Source organism: Cebus imitator, unplaced genomic scaffold (assembly GCF_001604975.1).
Source record: "Cebus imitator isolate Cc_AM_T3 unplaced genomic scaffold, Cebus_imitator-1.0 Scaffold95, whole genome shotgun sequence".
In the NCBI taxonomy this organism is placed as follows: domain Eukaryota; kingdom Metazoa; phylum Chordata; class Mammalia; order Primates; family Cebidae; genus Cebus; species Cebus imitator.
Genome location: NW_016107410.1, coordinates 6,663,898 through 6,678,229, shown reverse-complemented (window position 1 = coordinate 6,678,229; position 14,332 = coordinate 6,663,898). Strand labels below are relative to the sequence as shown.

Below are 14,332 nucleotides of genomic sequence, written 5' to 3'. Positions count from 1 at the left end.
TTGACCAGGATGGTCTCGATCTCTTGACCTTGTGATCCACCCGCCTCAGCCTCCCAAAGTGCTGGGATTACAGGCTTGAGCCACCGCGCCCGGCGCTTATTTTTCTTTATCAAATTTTAGATCTAGTTTTTCTTTTAAAGTTAAAAAACATTTTTTGAATATGCAGAAGTTAGCAAATAATATTTAAATACTGAATTAAATTCTTTTTCTTCTTTTTTTTTTTTGTTTTTGAGATGGAGTTTCGCTCTTGTTGCCCAGGCCGGAGCACAACGGTGCGATCTCAGCTCACTGCAACTTCTGCCTCCCGAGTTCAAATGATTCTTCTGCCTCAGCCTTACTGGGATTATAGGCATGTGCCACCACACCTGGCTGATTTTGTATTTTTAGTAGCAATGGGGTTTCACCATGTTGGTCACGGTGGTCTCGAACTCCTGACTTCAGGTAATCCCCCTGCCTCAGCCTCCCAGGTGGCTCTCCCCTGCTGGGGTTACAGGGGAGAGCCACCACGCCTGGCCCAAATTATCTTATTAATTTACTTGACAGGATTTCAAATTCAAGCCTTATATAGGTCAAATCTTGTACAACGAAAATGTAACGTTTCACAATGATAATGAACAAAAGCATCTTACCTGGACAATATTGTCTACATTGCTAAACTCTACACACTTCTGTCCTCTCTGGTGATCACAGTAATATTTGTTTTGTTTCCACTGCGGGGGCGAGTGGGCACAAGACTGTGGATTGTTTGGTACACTGAGCTGCATCATCACCATCCCCCCACCAGGTGGCGGTGGTGGCACAGCTGAAAATCAGAATAACGACACTACAGTCAGTATATGTTAGCCACCAGTTGGTATCTCTGAACACTAGGGTAACAGTAATAATCTTACATGTCTCAACAAAATTTTACTCTTACCTAAGAGAACTAGGTTGAAGCCCTAGTGAATCGTACTGTGTGTTCAAACAGGCATTAAGATGGACTCTGTAGGCCTAAACATCTCACTTATCGTAAAAATAAGCTGGAGTAAACAAGAACAGCTGGAAGAGTAATGAGAGGAAGGCATAGGAAATAACGCTAGAGGATATCAATACTTCTGAGAAAGAGGAATCAGGACAGACGTGTGATAGCAGCAGTAGTAGGAAAGGAAGTAGTAGAATGCACGTTTCAGTAGAGCACCCTAAATATTGTGGGTGTATCTCAGCACATCACAAATTGAGAACCTTTTTGTAGAAATGCCTAAGGAAATTAATTGAACTATTTCTCACATGAACAAATCATTATCTTTATTCGATGATCTCTTCATACCTGTACACTGGTGGCCTTGAAGCTGCTGGGAATTGCATGGTGAAGTGGTTCGAGGAAACTGTATTTGTTCTGATCCTGGATGTTGCAAGTAACCTACTGAAGAGCTATGGAAAAAAACAAATACAAAAACAGAGATGAGGATGACTATAAAGATTGACCATAAAGATTGAGGATGACTATAAAGATGAGGATGACTATAAAGATTCTTCGAATGAACAGTCCTCTGAATGAAGAATTTGTTAAACAAATTTATTTAAATAAAATTAGTTTTCAAATTGGTTAGCAGTAAAAGTAAAATCTAATGTAACTATTTTCTCTGTAAATTATAAGTAATTATTGCAGAAAAATAATTTTGTTGGCCAGGTGTAGTGGCTTGTACCTGTAATCCCAGCACTTTGGGAGGCGGGCAGATCACGAGGGCAAGACCATCCTGGCCAACATGGTGAAACTGCATCTCTACTAAAAATACACAAATTAGCTGGGTGTGGTGGCATGCGCCTGTAGTTCCAGCTACTCGGGAGGCTGAGGCAGGAGAATCCCTTGAACCAAGGGGGCAGTGAGCTAAAATTGCACCACTGTACTCCAGCCTGAGAGGCTGAGTGAGACTCTGTCTTAAAAAAAAAAACCCAAAAACAGCCAGGCGCGGTGGCTCATGCCTGTAATCCCAGTACTTTAGGAGGCCGAGGCGGGAGGATCACAAGTTCAGGAGATCAGGACCATCCTGGCCAACATGGTGGTGAAACCCCGTCTCTTAAAAAAAACACAAAAAACAAAAAACCTTGTTTATGGCAATAAAACCGGTTTTTAAAATAAAAATTATTTTTCAAATTGGTTAGCAGCAAAAGTAAAATCTAACTATTTTCTCTGTGAATAAGTACTCTATTATGTAAAAATCACTTTGTTTATAACAGTAATACTGATTTTTTAAAACAAAGAAAATTATTTTAAATTGGTTAGCAGTAAAAGTCAAATTGTACTATTTTCTCTGTCAATTATAGTTACTTTATCACACAAAATCATTTTATGTTTATGACAATAATACTGATTTTTAAAAGCCAGGAAAAGCCACAATTTTTAAAACACAGTGGCTCTTGCCTGTAATCCCAGCATTTTGTGAGGCCAATGTAGGCTCATCACCTGAAGCCAGGAGTTGGAGCCCAGCGTGGCCAACATGGTGAAACCTCTTCTCTCCTTAAAAATACAAAAGTAGCCGGTGCATGGTGGTAGGTGCCTATAATCTCAGCTACTCAGGAGGCTGAGGCAGAGAACTGCTTAAACCTAGGAGGTGGAGGTTGCAGTGAGCAGATATTGCGCCACTGCACTCCGCCCTGGGCAACAAGAGTGAAACTCTGTCTCAAGCAAAAAAAAAAAAAAAAAAAGGGAAGAATAGAACAAACAACAGAACATGTTCTGACATAGTTTAACAAAATACTTTCAAAAATGAAAGGCTATTAGTGTGAAACCATTAAGTTACTGCTGTAAGGCCGGGTGCAGTGGCTCTCACCTGTAATTTCAGCACTTTGGAAGGCTGAGGTGGGCGGATCACAAGGTCAGGAGTTCGAGACCAGCCTGACCAACATTGTGAAACCCCATCTCTACTAAAAATACAACAATCAGCTGGGTGGTAGCACATGCCTGTAATCCCAGCTACTCAAGAGGCTGAGGCAGAAGAATTGCTTGAACCCGGGAGGCAGAGGTTGCAGTGAGCTGAGATTATGCCATTGCACTGCAGCCTGGGTGACAAAGTGAGACCCTGCCTCAGGAAAAAAAAAAGTTACTGCTGTATTTTTGAACAGTTTTTTTTTTTTTTTTTGGAGACTGAGTCCTGCTCTGTCACTGAGGCTGGAGTGCAGTGGTGCGATCTTAGCTCACTGCAACCTCTGTCTCCAGGCTTCAAGCGATTCTCCTGTCTCAGCCACCCAAGTAGCTGGGATTACAGGACCACAGCACCATGCCTGGATAATTTTTTTTTTTTTTTGTATTTTTAGTAGAGATGGGGTTTTACACCATGTTGGCCAGGGTGGTCTTGAACGCCTGACCTCAAGTGATCCAGCTGCCTCGGCTTCCCAAAGTGCTGGAATTAACAGGCGTGAGCCACTGTGCCTGGCCTGAACAGTCTTTGAGACTCAAATAAATATGGGGTTTGTCAAAATATATCTCTGAAGTTTTCTCTAACAAATTTTTTCATAATAGTTAAAAAACCATAGAATGATACTGTTTATTCTAAGAATTCATGAGTAATTGGTAAACATAACTTATATCTAAAACCCTATTAACAGTCTTTTTTGTCATTTTAAAAACTCACAAAAACAGTACTTCTTAATCTAGTTGGAATAACTTTTTGCACCCGTGTCTCATATAATTGCATTAAACATTATATACAACTACTTCATTATGGAGAATATAGGAAGACATGTTAAATAACACCATGATGATACAATCAGTAAAATCTAGATTATGGGAAACTCTAAGACAAATGTGTAAATATAGAAGCAAAACCTGCAAAAAAAAAAAAAAGGAGAAGCAGTAATATTTGTAGGGTAGAAGGAAATAGAAATATTAACTAGATATTTGATGTAATTAATAAATTAACCTCAATATTTTAAGATATAAAATGATATTACAGTTACATGGGATTTAAAAAATCCTTTAGGGATACCTATACTGAAATACTCATGAATATGAAATACTATGATACCTGCGATTTATTTCAAACTAATCTTGGAGGTAGAAGGGGTGGAGATTTATATGAAAATAGATTAGTTTTAATGCTATCCCCATCAAGCGACCATTGACCTTCTTCACAGAACTGGAAAAAACCACCTTAAACTTCATATGGAACTAAAAAAGACCCTGCATAGACAAGACAATCCTAAGCAAAAAGAACAAAGCTGGAGGCATCACGCTACCTGACTTCAAACTATACTACAAGGCTACATTAATCAAAACAGCATGGTAGTGGTATCATAACAGAGATATAGACCAGTGGAACAGAACAGAGGCCTCAGAAGTAATGCCACACATCTACAACCATCTGATCTTTGACAAACCTGACAAAAACAAGCAATAGGGAAAGGATTCCCTGTTTAATAGATGATGTTGGGAAAACTGGCTAGCCATGTGCAGAAAGTTGAAACTGGACCCCTTCCTTTCACCTTACATGAAAATTAACTCCAGATGGATCAAGGATTTAAACATAAGACCTAACATTACGAAAACCCTAGAAGAAAACCTACACAATACCATTCAGGACATAGGCATAGGCAAGGACTTCATGACTAAAACACCGAAAGCATTGGCAACAAAAGCCAAAATAGACAAATGGGATCTAATTAAGCTTAAGAGCTTCTGCACAGCAAAAGAAACGATCATTAGAGTGAACTGGCAACTAACAGAATGGGAAAAAAATTTTTGTAATCTACCCATCTGACAAAGGGCTAATATCCAGCTTCCACAAAGAACTAAAACAGATGTACAAGAAAAAAACCAAACAACCCCATCCAAAAGTGGGCCAAGGATATGAACAGACACTTTTCAAAAGAAGACATTTATGAGGCCAACATATGAAAAAATGCTCATCATCACTGGTCATTAGAGAATGCAAATCAAAACCACATTGAGATATCATCTCACGCCAGTTAGAATAGTGATCATTAAAAAAATCTGGAGACAACAGATGCTGAAGAGGATGTGGAGAAATAGGAACACTTTTACATTGTTGGTGGGAGTGTAAATTAGTTTAACCATTGTTGAAGACAGTGTGGCGATTCCTCAAGGATCTAGAAATAGAAATACCCTTTGACCCAGCAATCCTATAACTTGGTATATACCCAAAGGATTATAAATCATTCTATTATAAAGACACAAGCACACGTATGTTCATTGCAGCACTGTTTACAACAGCAAAGACCTGAAACCAACCCAAATGCCCATCAATGATAGACTGGATAAAGAAAATGTGGCACATATACACCATGGAGTACTATGTAGCCATTAAAAAAGATGAGTTCATGTCCTTTGTAGGGACATGGATGAATCTGGAAACCATCATTCTCAGCAAACTGACACAAGAACAGAAAACCAAATGCCGTATGTTCTCACTCACAGGTAGGTGTTGAACAATGAGAACACATGGACACAGGGAGGGGAGCATCATACACTGGGGCCTGTTGAGGGGTGGAGGGCTAGGGGAGGGACAGCAGGGGGTGGGGAAGTTGGGGAGGTATGACACTGGAAGAAATGCCTGAGGTAGGTGATGGGGGGATGGAGGCAGCAAACCACCATGGCAGGTGTGTACCTGTGTAACAATCCTGCAAGATCAGGACATGTAGTCCAGAACTTAAAGTATAATTAACATCAACAAAAAAAGAAAACAGATTAGTAATTACATAATTGGTAATGGGCATATATGGGTTCAGAATACTTCTGTTTACATTTATATATGTTCAAAAATTTTTATAATAAAAAGTTAACAATTCTGTCTTTCAGGCTGACAATTAGAATTAGTAAAGCTTTATGCTTTTTTTTTTTTTGAGACAGAGTCTCGCTCTGTTGCCCAGGCTGGAGTGCAGTGGCACGATCTCAGCTTACCACAACCTCCGTCTCCTGGCTTCAAGTGATTCTCCTGGCTCAGCTTCCCCAGTAGCTGGGATTATAGGCATGCTCTACCATGCCCAGCTAATTTTTGTATTTTTAGTAGAGACAGGGTTTCACCATGTTGGTCAGGCTGGTCTCGGACTCCTAACCTTGTGATCTGCCAGCCTCAGCCTCCCAAAGTGCTGGGATTACAGGTGTGAGCCACTGTGCCCAGCTGCTTTATGCTTTTTTTAGGGCAATAACTCAGTGCGGTTCAATAAAAGGGAAAAAGAGAGAAACATAAAGGGAAGATTTAATAGGAAGTGATTTTGGATCATAAGTGAAAAAACGGTACTTTCTGAAATTGATGTTATGATTGGAATGCATTATTTAAGTATTAGCTACCTGTGAAAATAACAATTTAAGAGACGGTCTGTAGGCAAGGCGTGGTGGCTCATGCCTGTAATTCCAGCACTTTGGGAGGTTGAGGCGAGTGGATCATGATGTCAGGAGTTTGAGACCTGCCTGGCCAAGACAGTGAAACTCCATCTCTACTAAAAATACAACAATCAGCTGGGTGTGGTAGCACATGCCTGTAATCCCAGCTACTTGGGAGGTTGAGGCAGGAGAATCGCTTGAACTCGGGAGGCAGAGGTTGCAGTGAGCTGAGATTGCGACCCTTCATTCTAGCCTGAGCAAGAGAATGAGACCTTGTCTCAAAAAAAAGAAAAAAGAAAGATATGGTCTGTAAATGTGCTGATACTGAGGAAAACAGAAAGGTCCCCACAGGTGGAAGGTGTTTTAGGCTCTGTTCTAACCCATGTCAACAGCTCTCCTGGGCCATGCCCCTCACTCTGATCTTGTTTGCTAAGGTCTGAGATATGTGGGTGAAAGTAAGCTATTGTGCAAAGGGAAGAGAACACTCAGGTCACTGAGGTGAGCAATATATCCCATACTCTACTAAACTACAAACTGCAATTCCATTTTACCACTCTGGTGTGTTTTAGTACAGTTAGTGTAAAACAGTTTTCTAGCACTAGATTATCCGTTAGGTAAAAGAATATGAATCAAGTTTTAGAATTATGTGACTGAGTTCCAGGCCTCTATTAATCTTCTGAGACATATAGATAATTCAAGGGACATAGACTAGGCAATGAGACACCCTCTTAAATCACTTAAACACTTTAGAAAAAAGAAAAGCATATAAGTCAGTCTTTACACTCTGTCTTTAAAAATATGGATACATTATACCAAAGAGGAATCAGCTCTGTAGTAATTTCGCATTTTTCTCCTTTGGAAGACAGGAGAAAAAGAAGGGGACTTTCAAAGTAAAGCACCAGGCCTAGTCATTCAAAGTTGATATTCTACACTTTAACAGAAAAAACATCTATCTCAAAGAATCCCATTTATTCCCAAACTTCCTGAAAAGTCCTGATATAAAATTATGAATATGTACATTGAAATGAATCAAAATATCCACTTTCAAATGTATTAAGTCCACTGCAACAAAAATTATTACCAATATTTTTTCCTAACTATTTAGGAGCTGCCTCTTCTCTGTGTAAGGTACAGCCAGGCAAACTGCTGTGAAATGCTTCTATAGGATCAATGGAGATTGATGAAAGACACTATAGGATATCTCACAGGTTTCTTCTGAGGTTTTTACAGTGCTCATCTTATTCCTATATAGGATAATTCAGAGGTTCCCCTTCTCTCCAGTTAATTCTTTCTCTATTTTTACCAGGTTTTGGAATCGAAGCCATGATAAAAAAAAAAATGACAAACATATAATGTATTTTTAAAGTCAGAAAATTACTTTACCAAAGTGTGATTTTGTTTTTTGTACAGACAAGGTCTCACTCTGTTCCTCAGGCTGGAGTGCAGTGGTGTTATCATAGATTACTGAAGCACTGAACTCTTGGGCTCAAGTGATCCTCCTGCCTCAACCTCCCGAGTAGCTAGACTACCAGTGCCTACCACACCTGGCTGATGTTTAAAATTTTGGTACAGATGGGGTCTCACTATGTTGCCCAGGCTGGTCATGAACTCCTGGGCTCAAGCGATCTCCCGCCTTGGCCTCTCAAAATACTGGGATTATAGGCATGAGCTACTGCACTTACCCTGAAAAATTTATGTCATATGACTCTTTATGAATGCTTAAAACTGGCTTTTTACAGGGCAGTACTGATGCTATTTTGATTAGATCATGGTAATCTATTTGATAGAAAGCGGAAATCAATGGTTGATATTAAGATATATTCACTAGATCCTGCAAATTCAAGTGACAGTACATTGCTATTTTAATGCCTTTGACATTTAAAACTTGACCTAGGGCAAAGCTCCATGTATTTGGGTGTCAGAAGGAAGCATGAGGCTGAGTTCCAACTCTATTACTATTCATTATGTGAGTCTGAACATGTTATCTGAACTTCAGCTCCTTCATCAATAAACATGCAATTAACACTTGTCTTACCAGTTATAAAGAAAGATTTGGCCAAATCAAAGTGTAAACAGACAAACATCAAAATGTAAAACTTAACATTAATAATCACAGAGCCAAATTAATATATATTGCCATTTATGAAATGTGAAAACAATAAAGCAGAGTCAGTATATATTGGGGCTGTGAATCAAAGATTTTGGCAAAATATACCAAGGACCTTAAAAACAGTCATATCCTTTGACCTATTGATTTCCTTCTATGGACACATGCCAAGGGAGGAATTAAAATTGCTTACAAGATGACTCAATAAAGTAAAAAGATATGATCTAAATGTTCTGCAGTAGGGTATATTATTGTATATTCATAAAATGTAACAGTATAATCAGTAAATTATATTAATGAAGAAATTTTGAATGGGATGAAAAAATTACTATGCTCAATAAATGAAATATATACAGTAAGATCTCAACTACATTAAAACTATGTAAGAGGCTGGATGTGGTGGCTAATGTCTGTAATCCCAGCACTTAGGGAAGCTGAGGCGGGCAGATCACTTGAAGTCAGGAGTTTGAGACTAGCCTGGCCAACATGGTGAAACCCCATCTCTACTAAGAATACAAAAATTAGCTGGACGGTGGTGCATTCCTGTAGTCCCAGCTAATTGGGAGGCTGAGGCAGGAGAATAACTTGAACCCAGGAGGCAGAGGCTGCACTGAGCCAAGATGGCACCACTCTACTCCACCCTGGGCGACAGAGTAAGACTTTGTCTCAAAATATATATTTCATCTAAAAAAAAACCTATTAAGAAAAGCAGAAAGAGTGAGAAAAGTATTAACATGCTGATTGTGGTCAATTTAGAGTTATGGGACTGTGAATGATTCCTGATCATTTTTTTTTTGGCATTTTCTAAAAAAGTATGCATGCATTTTGTAATTAAAAAATGCTTTTTGAAAATGAAAAGGTTTAGCTTTTAAATGCTAGAGTAGAAAGTTAATTTCAATGAAACAGTCTGAATTTGATTCAGAAATCTTCAGCAGATGTCAGAGGATGGTCATCTGAAGATTAGTTTATGCTGATATTCTGCAATATAAACCTTCAATTCGGTTGGGAACAGTGGCTCACACCTGTAATCCCAGCACTTTGGGAGGCCGAGGTGGGCGGATCACTTGAGGTCAGGAATTTGAGACCAGCCTGGTCAGCAAGGTGAAACCCCATCTCTACTAAGAATACAAAAATTAGCTAGGTGTGGTGGTGGGGTGCCTGCAATCCAGGTACCTGGGAGGCTGAGGCAGGAGAAGTGCTTGAGCCCAGGAGGCAGAGATTGCAGTGAGCTGAGATCACACCTCTGCATTCCAGCCTGGGCAACAGAGCAAGACTCTGTCTTAATCAATCAATCACCAATTCATTAGAGGGTTAGATGCTCAACTAGGCTTGCGGTCTCTGGAAGAAAACACTAGCATTCTGCCTCATAAGCTTTCTCAAAGTCATAGTGATTTCCATTTTATATATATTTTTGTGATGACGGCATATATACCTAGGATAATATTAATATAAATAAACTTGAAACTAATCAGAATTTGACTATTAATTTGCTCAATTAATTAAAATAAATGTCAAAACCCTTAATGGGTAATTTTTTGGTTTTTCCTTTAAATGCAAATAGCTAATTTATCTAGGCTTTCTGGTTAGATGCTCACATTTATACAAGTATTACTTTATAGCTCATCTATTCCCTTATGTGAGTCATTTTAAAAAACTGAATTTGACTAAAAATATAAAGTATTAAAAAAAGAAGTGGGGACATCTGCCCTAAGATTGTTGCTTTCGCAGAGCTCTCAATGTAGCTTTGTGTTTCTTAGCAGCTAAGATAAAATGTGAGTCCAGGGATTATTTAACTGCCAGGATGATAAGGGAAGCAAGCAGTTAAGTCGCTGGCAGGTGCTGGATTGCAAAATATCTTAATTGTATTCTACAATAAATTTATAGCATGCAGTTAACGATAGAGGAATCCACTCTTCCAGTACCACATATAAAATATACTTCATGTTTTACTAGGAAACTTAGAAGCTGAGCTGGAAATCTTGCCCAAAGAGGATTATTTTTCATTTAATAAACAGGTAGGATGCAGAAGTACCTGCAAGAAGGGCTAATATATTCCTTAAAAAGGAGCTCTGAACTTTTCAAGTACTTACACAAGTACTTGTATGAAACCTAAAAAAAGAGTCTGCATTATATATTTAATAGAAAAGATGCCTTTGGCTTGAGAAATTGGAGGGTAGATAAAAACACAATTCACCACAAAGATGTCTCTGATGCTCTTGGCGAATGACTGATTTTGAGATAGGCCATATTCTGACCAGCCTATCAAGATGAACCAGCCATTATCAAACAGCGTATTAGCAGATCTGTTAGTTATATCACTTTAGTGGCTCCATGAAGTGATAGAAAAACACCTGCTAAACAATAATTTCAGTTTTAGTATAGTTGATTCTATGCTGCTCTTTTTGCCACTTCTTAAGTCTGTTCCTGGACTGAGATCTCTTTATATGTTTCCGTTTTGTTTTTTTGAGTCAGGAATCCCGCAGTGGTGTGATCTTGGCTCACTGCAACCTCCACTTCCCAGGTTCAAGTGATTCTCTTGCCTCAGTCTCCTGAGTAGCTGGGATTACAGGCACAATCATCACTGGCTAATTTTTTTGTATTTTTAGTACAGATGGAGTTTTAGCACGTTGGCCAGGCTGGTCCTGAACTCCTGACTTCAGGTCAGCTGCCCAGCTTGGCTTCCCAAAGTGCTGGTATTACCAGCGTGAGCCACTGCACCCAGCCTTTTTTTTTTTTTTTTCCCTTTTCCTGAGACAAGGTCTTGCTCTGTCGCCCAGTGTGGAGTACAGCGGTGCAATCATAGCTCACTGCAATGTCAAACTCTTGGCTCAAGCCACTGTATGTATATACCACATTTTCTTTATCTATTCATCTGTTGACAGACACCTGAGCTGCTTCCACCTCAGGGTTTCTTTTTGAGGGTGATGAAAATGTTTTAAAATTGACCATGGTGATGGTTGCACATAGTGTAAATATACTAAAAACCACCAAAATGTACATTTTAAGTGAGTGAATTGTAAAGTATATAAATTGTATCTCTATAGAGCAGTTGAAAAACAAGATTAAGAATATGGCAGACACTGTGGGAGGCCGAGGCGGGTGGATCACGAGGTCAAGAGATCGAGACCATCCTGGTCAACATGGTGAAACCCCGTCTCTACTAAAACTACAAAAAATTAGCTGGGCATGGTGGCGCGTGCCTGTAATCCCAGCGACTCAGGAGGCTGGGGCAGGAGAATTGCCTGAACCCAGGAGGCGGAGGTTGCGGTGAGCCGAGATCGCGCCATTGCACTCCAGCCTGGGTAACAACACTGAAAAAAAAAAAAAAAAAAAAAAAAAAAAGAATATGGCAGAATGAATAAAAATGGTACATACAATAGTCACCCCTTAACTGTGGTTTTGCTTTCCTTGGTTTCAGTTACCCTCAGTCAACCATGGTCGAAAAGTAGTAAAAGAAAAATTTCAGAAAAAACACTTCATAAGTTTTAAATTGCATGTCATTATGAGTAGTATGAAGAAATCTCACAGTGTTCTGCCCAAGATGTGAATCATCCCTTTGTCCAGCATATTCATGTGCCTACCTGTTAGTCATGGACAGTGTTTGCTCCTGACATCCAGCTATCAACACTATCACAACTTGATGATCTAGGATACCCTGAATCAAATGATCCTCCTCCTGACATATTGTTGGAAAGTCAACAGTAGCCAAATACTATGTCACAATGCCTACATCATTCATTTCATCTCATCTCATCACATAGGCATTTAATCATCTCACATCACCACAAGGATGAGTACAATACATTTATATGTATATATGTGTATATACTTACTATGTTTTGGAGATAGGGTCTCGCTCTTTGCAGTGTTAAGACCGTAACTCACTGTAACCTTGAACTCCTGGGCTCAAGTGATCCTCCCATGTCAGTCTCCCAAGTAGCTACGACTACAGGCATATACCACTACACCTGGCTAATCTTTATAGTATTTGGTAGAGATGAGGTCATGTTATGCTGACTAAGGCTGAAACTACTGGCTTCAAGTGATTCTTCTACCTTGGCTTCCCAAAGTTTTGGAATCACAGGCATGAGCCACTGTGCCTGGCCTACAGTACGATATTTTGAGAGAGCACATTCATATAACTTTTATTACAGTATATTATCATTGCTGTATTATTAGCTATTTTTAGATCTAACACTGTGCCTAATATATAAATTAAACTTTATCAAGGCATGTATGTATAGGAAAAAACAAAGTATATACAGGGTTCAATTCAATTCCTGGGTTTCAGGCATTCACTGGGAGGTCCTGGAACATATACCCTGTGGATAAGGGGGACTACTATATATGAAAGGTATTTACAAAGTCCTATTATATGAAACAACCCACAAAAAGGTCAAGACTTAGGAAAATTAATAGCATGGGAAATTTCACATGAAAATATATTCCCATCATGTGTCTTTTCTCTTTATGTTTTTGTAAATATTTCATGACTATTTCAAAATATCATTTTTTAGATGGGGGAATAGTAACAAGTATATTCTTCTCAAGCAATAACTGATTCATTTAAAAAGCAGGCCATACATCTGCTAGAGCTTTTAGTGGCCACTAGAGACAATTTCATTGAAAATTTATGAACAGTTGTCAAGGTGTGTTAACTCATTGGGTTTTCTGCCTTTTAAACCATTCGATGTCTTATTGTCAGTGAAAGTTAAGCAAGCTTCCTGAACTTAATAGACATGTGCTCTATTCATTGAAAATGCTATAAGTAATCAATATAATCCATTTGTGAACTACAGTAGCTTAAGTATCAGACATTTATTCTTCTGAATTAAAAATACTAGAGCAATTAACACAGAACAAACACCTTTAAAACTCATGGGTCCCACTATCTGAGAAACTGTGACAACTAAGCAAATCTCACTTTGACTTAAACACTTAAGCAGAAAAATAAATGGAGAGGAAAATTTAAACTATTCAAAGGTTACTAGGTTACTCCATATTTCTTTTGTCTTTTTTCAGTTGGATTCTTATGTTAATAATAGCACTGTTAAAATTTGCTTAGCCAAAATTTAAATTCTGGGGTGGATTATCTTTGTAATAAAATTTTAGAGGTAGCATTTAAAAGTACAGCAATTTTGCATTTTGTTAAATATCCTAACTGATTTATAGAAAAATGGGCTTGATATGCCAGTTTATCTCTACAGATTATTTACTTGTAGTCTTACTGTTATCATCCTAGAACATAGAGAAGTGATAAAAATGTTCTATATAATAAGGTTTTATTACACATACTTGTCACATTTCCCCCATATCTTGCTTCTTTCCTTTGGATATTAAACTTAGTATAGTTGTAGCCGATTTTTATATTTACAAAACTTCAAAACATTCATCTACTTTGATAATGTACTTCATATCTTGACTCCTAATTAACCGAGAAAAGCAATCAGAAGACAATTTCTCTCTCTGCCACATCTACCCACTCATCCATATCTGTATCCTTATACTCTCCTTGTCCTCATTTACTGTCCATGAATCCTCTGCACTGTTATCTAAGGCTAACCTTTTTCCATTTTTGTGGTGGCTTTCACCCTCCCTGGGGATCTTACAACTCTCTCCTCTCCCTTGTACTGGCAAATCTTCTGTATCTACTAAGACTTTCGATACAGCATACAAACACATACATCTTTCTTTCAATTAAAAAAGGATCCTCTGCCTTGACCTCATCCTCTCCATATATGAACCCAATTCAATGCTCATCCTTATGAAAGCAATTCTCTTCAAAGGCTATCTCTATTTATTATTTTCAATTCCTCTCCTCCATTCTCTTAGTTTTTTTCTACTAAAGTCTTCTTCATATTTAAGTCTCTCTTCAAATGATTTTATTATTTTTGGGGGTTTCGAAT

At 38.5% G+C, this 14,332-nt stretch overlaps 1 protein-coding gene across 22 annotated transcripts in view; it reads right to left on the bottom strand.

Moving 5' to 3' along the window:
* R3HDM1 (R3H domain containing 1) overlaps positions 1-14,332 on the bottom strand; it is a 195,160-nt gene that overhangs the window by 19,386 nt on the left and 161,442 nt on the right. For all 22 annotated transcript variants that reach the window (XM_037741156.1, XM_037741162.1, XM_017536048.2 and 19 more), the window contains 2 exons: positions 1,307-1,410; positions 630-802 (listed from right to left, as the gene is read on the bottom strand). In XM_037741156.1, coding sequence (XP_037597084.1) covers positions 630-802; positions 1,307-1,410 — 277 coding nt within the window. The remainder of the gene's footprint in view (positions 1-629; positions 803-1,306; positions 1,411-14,332) is intronic.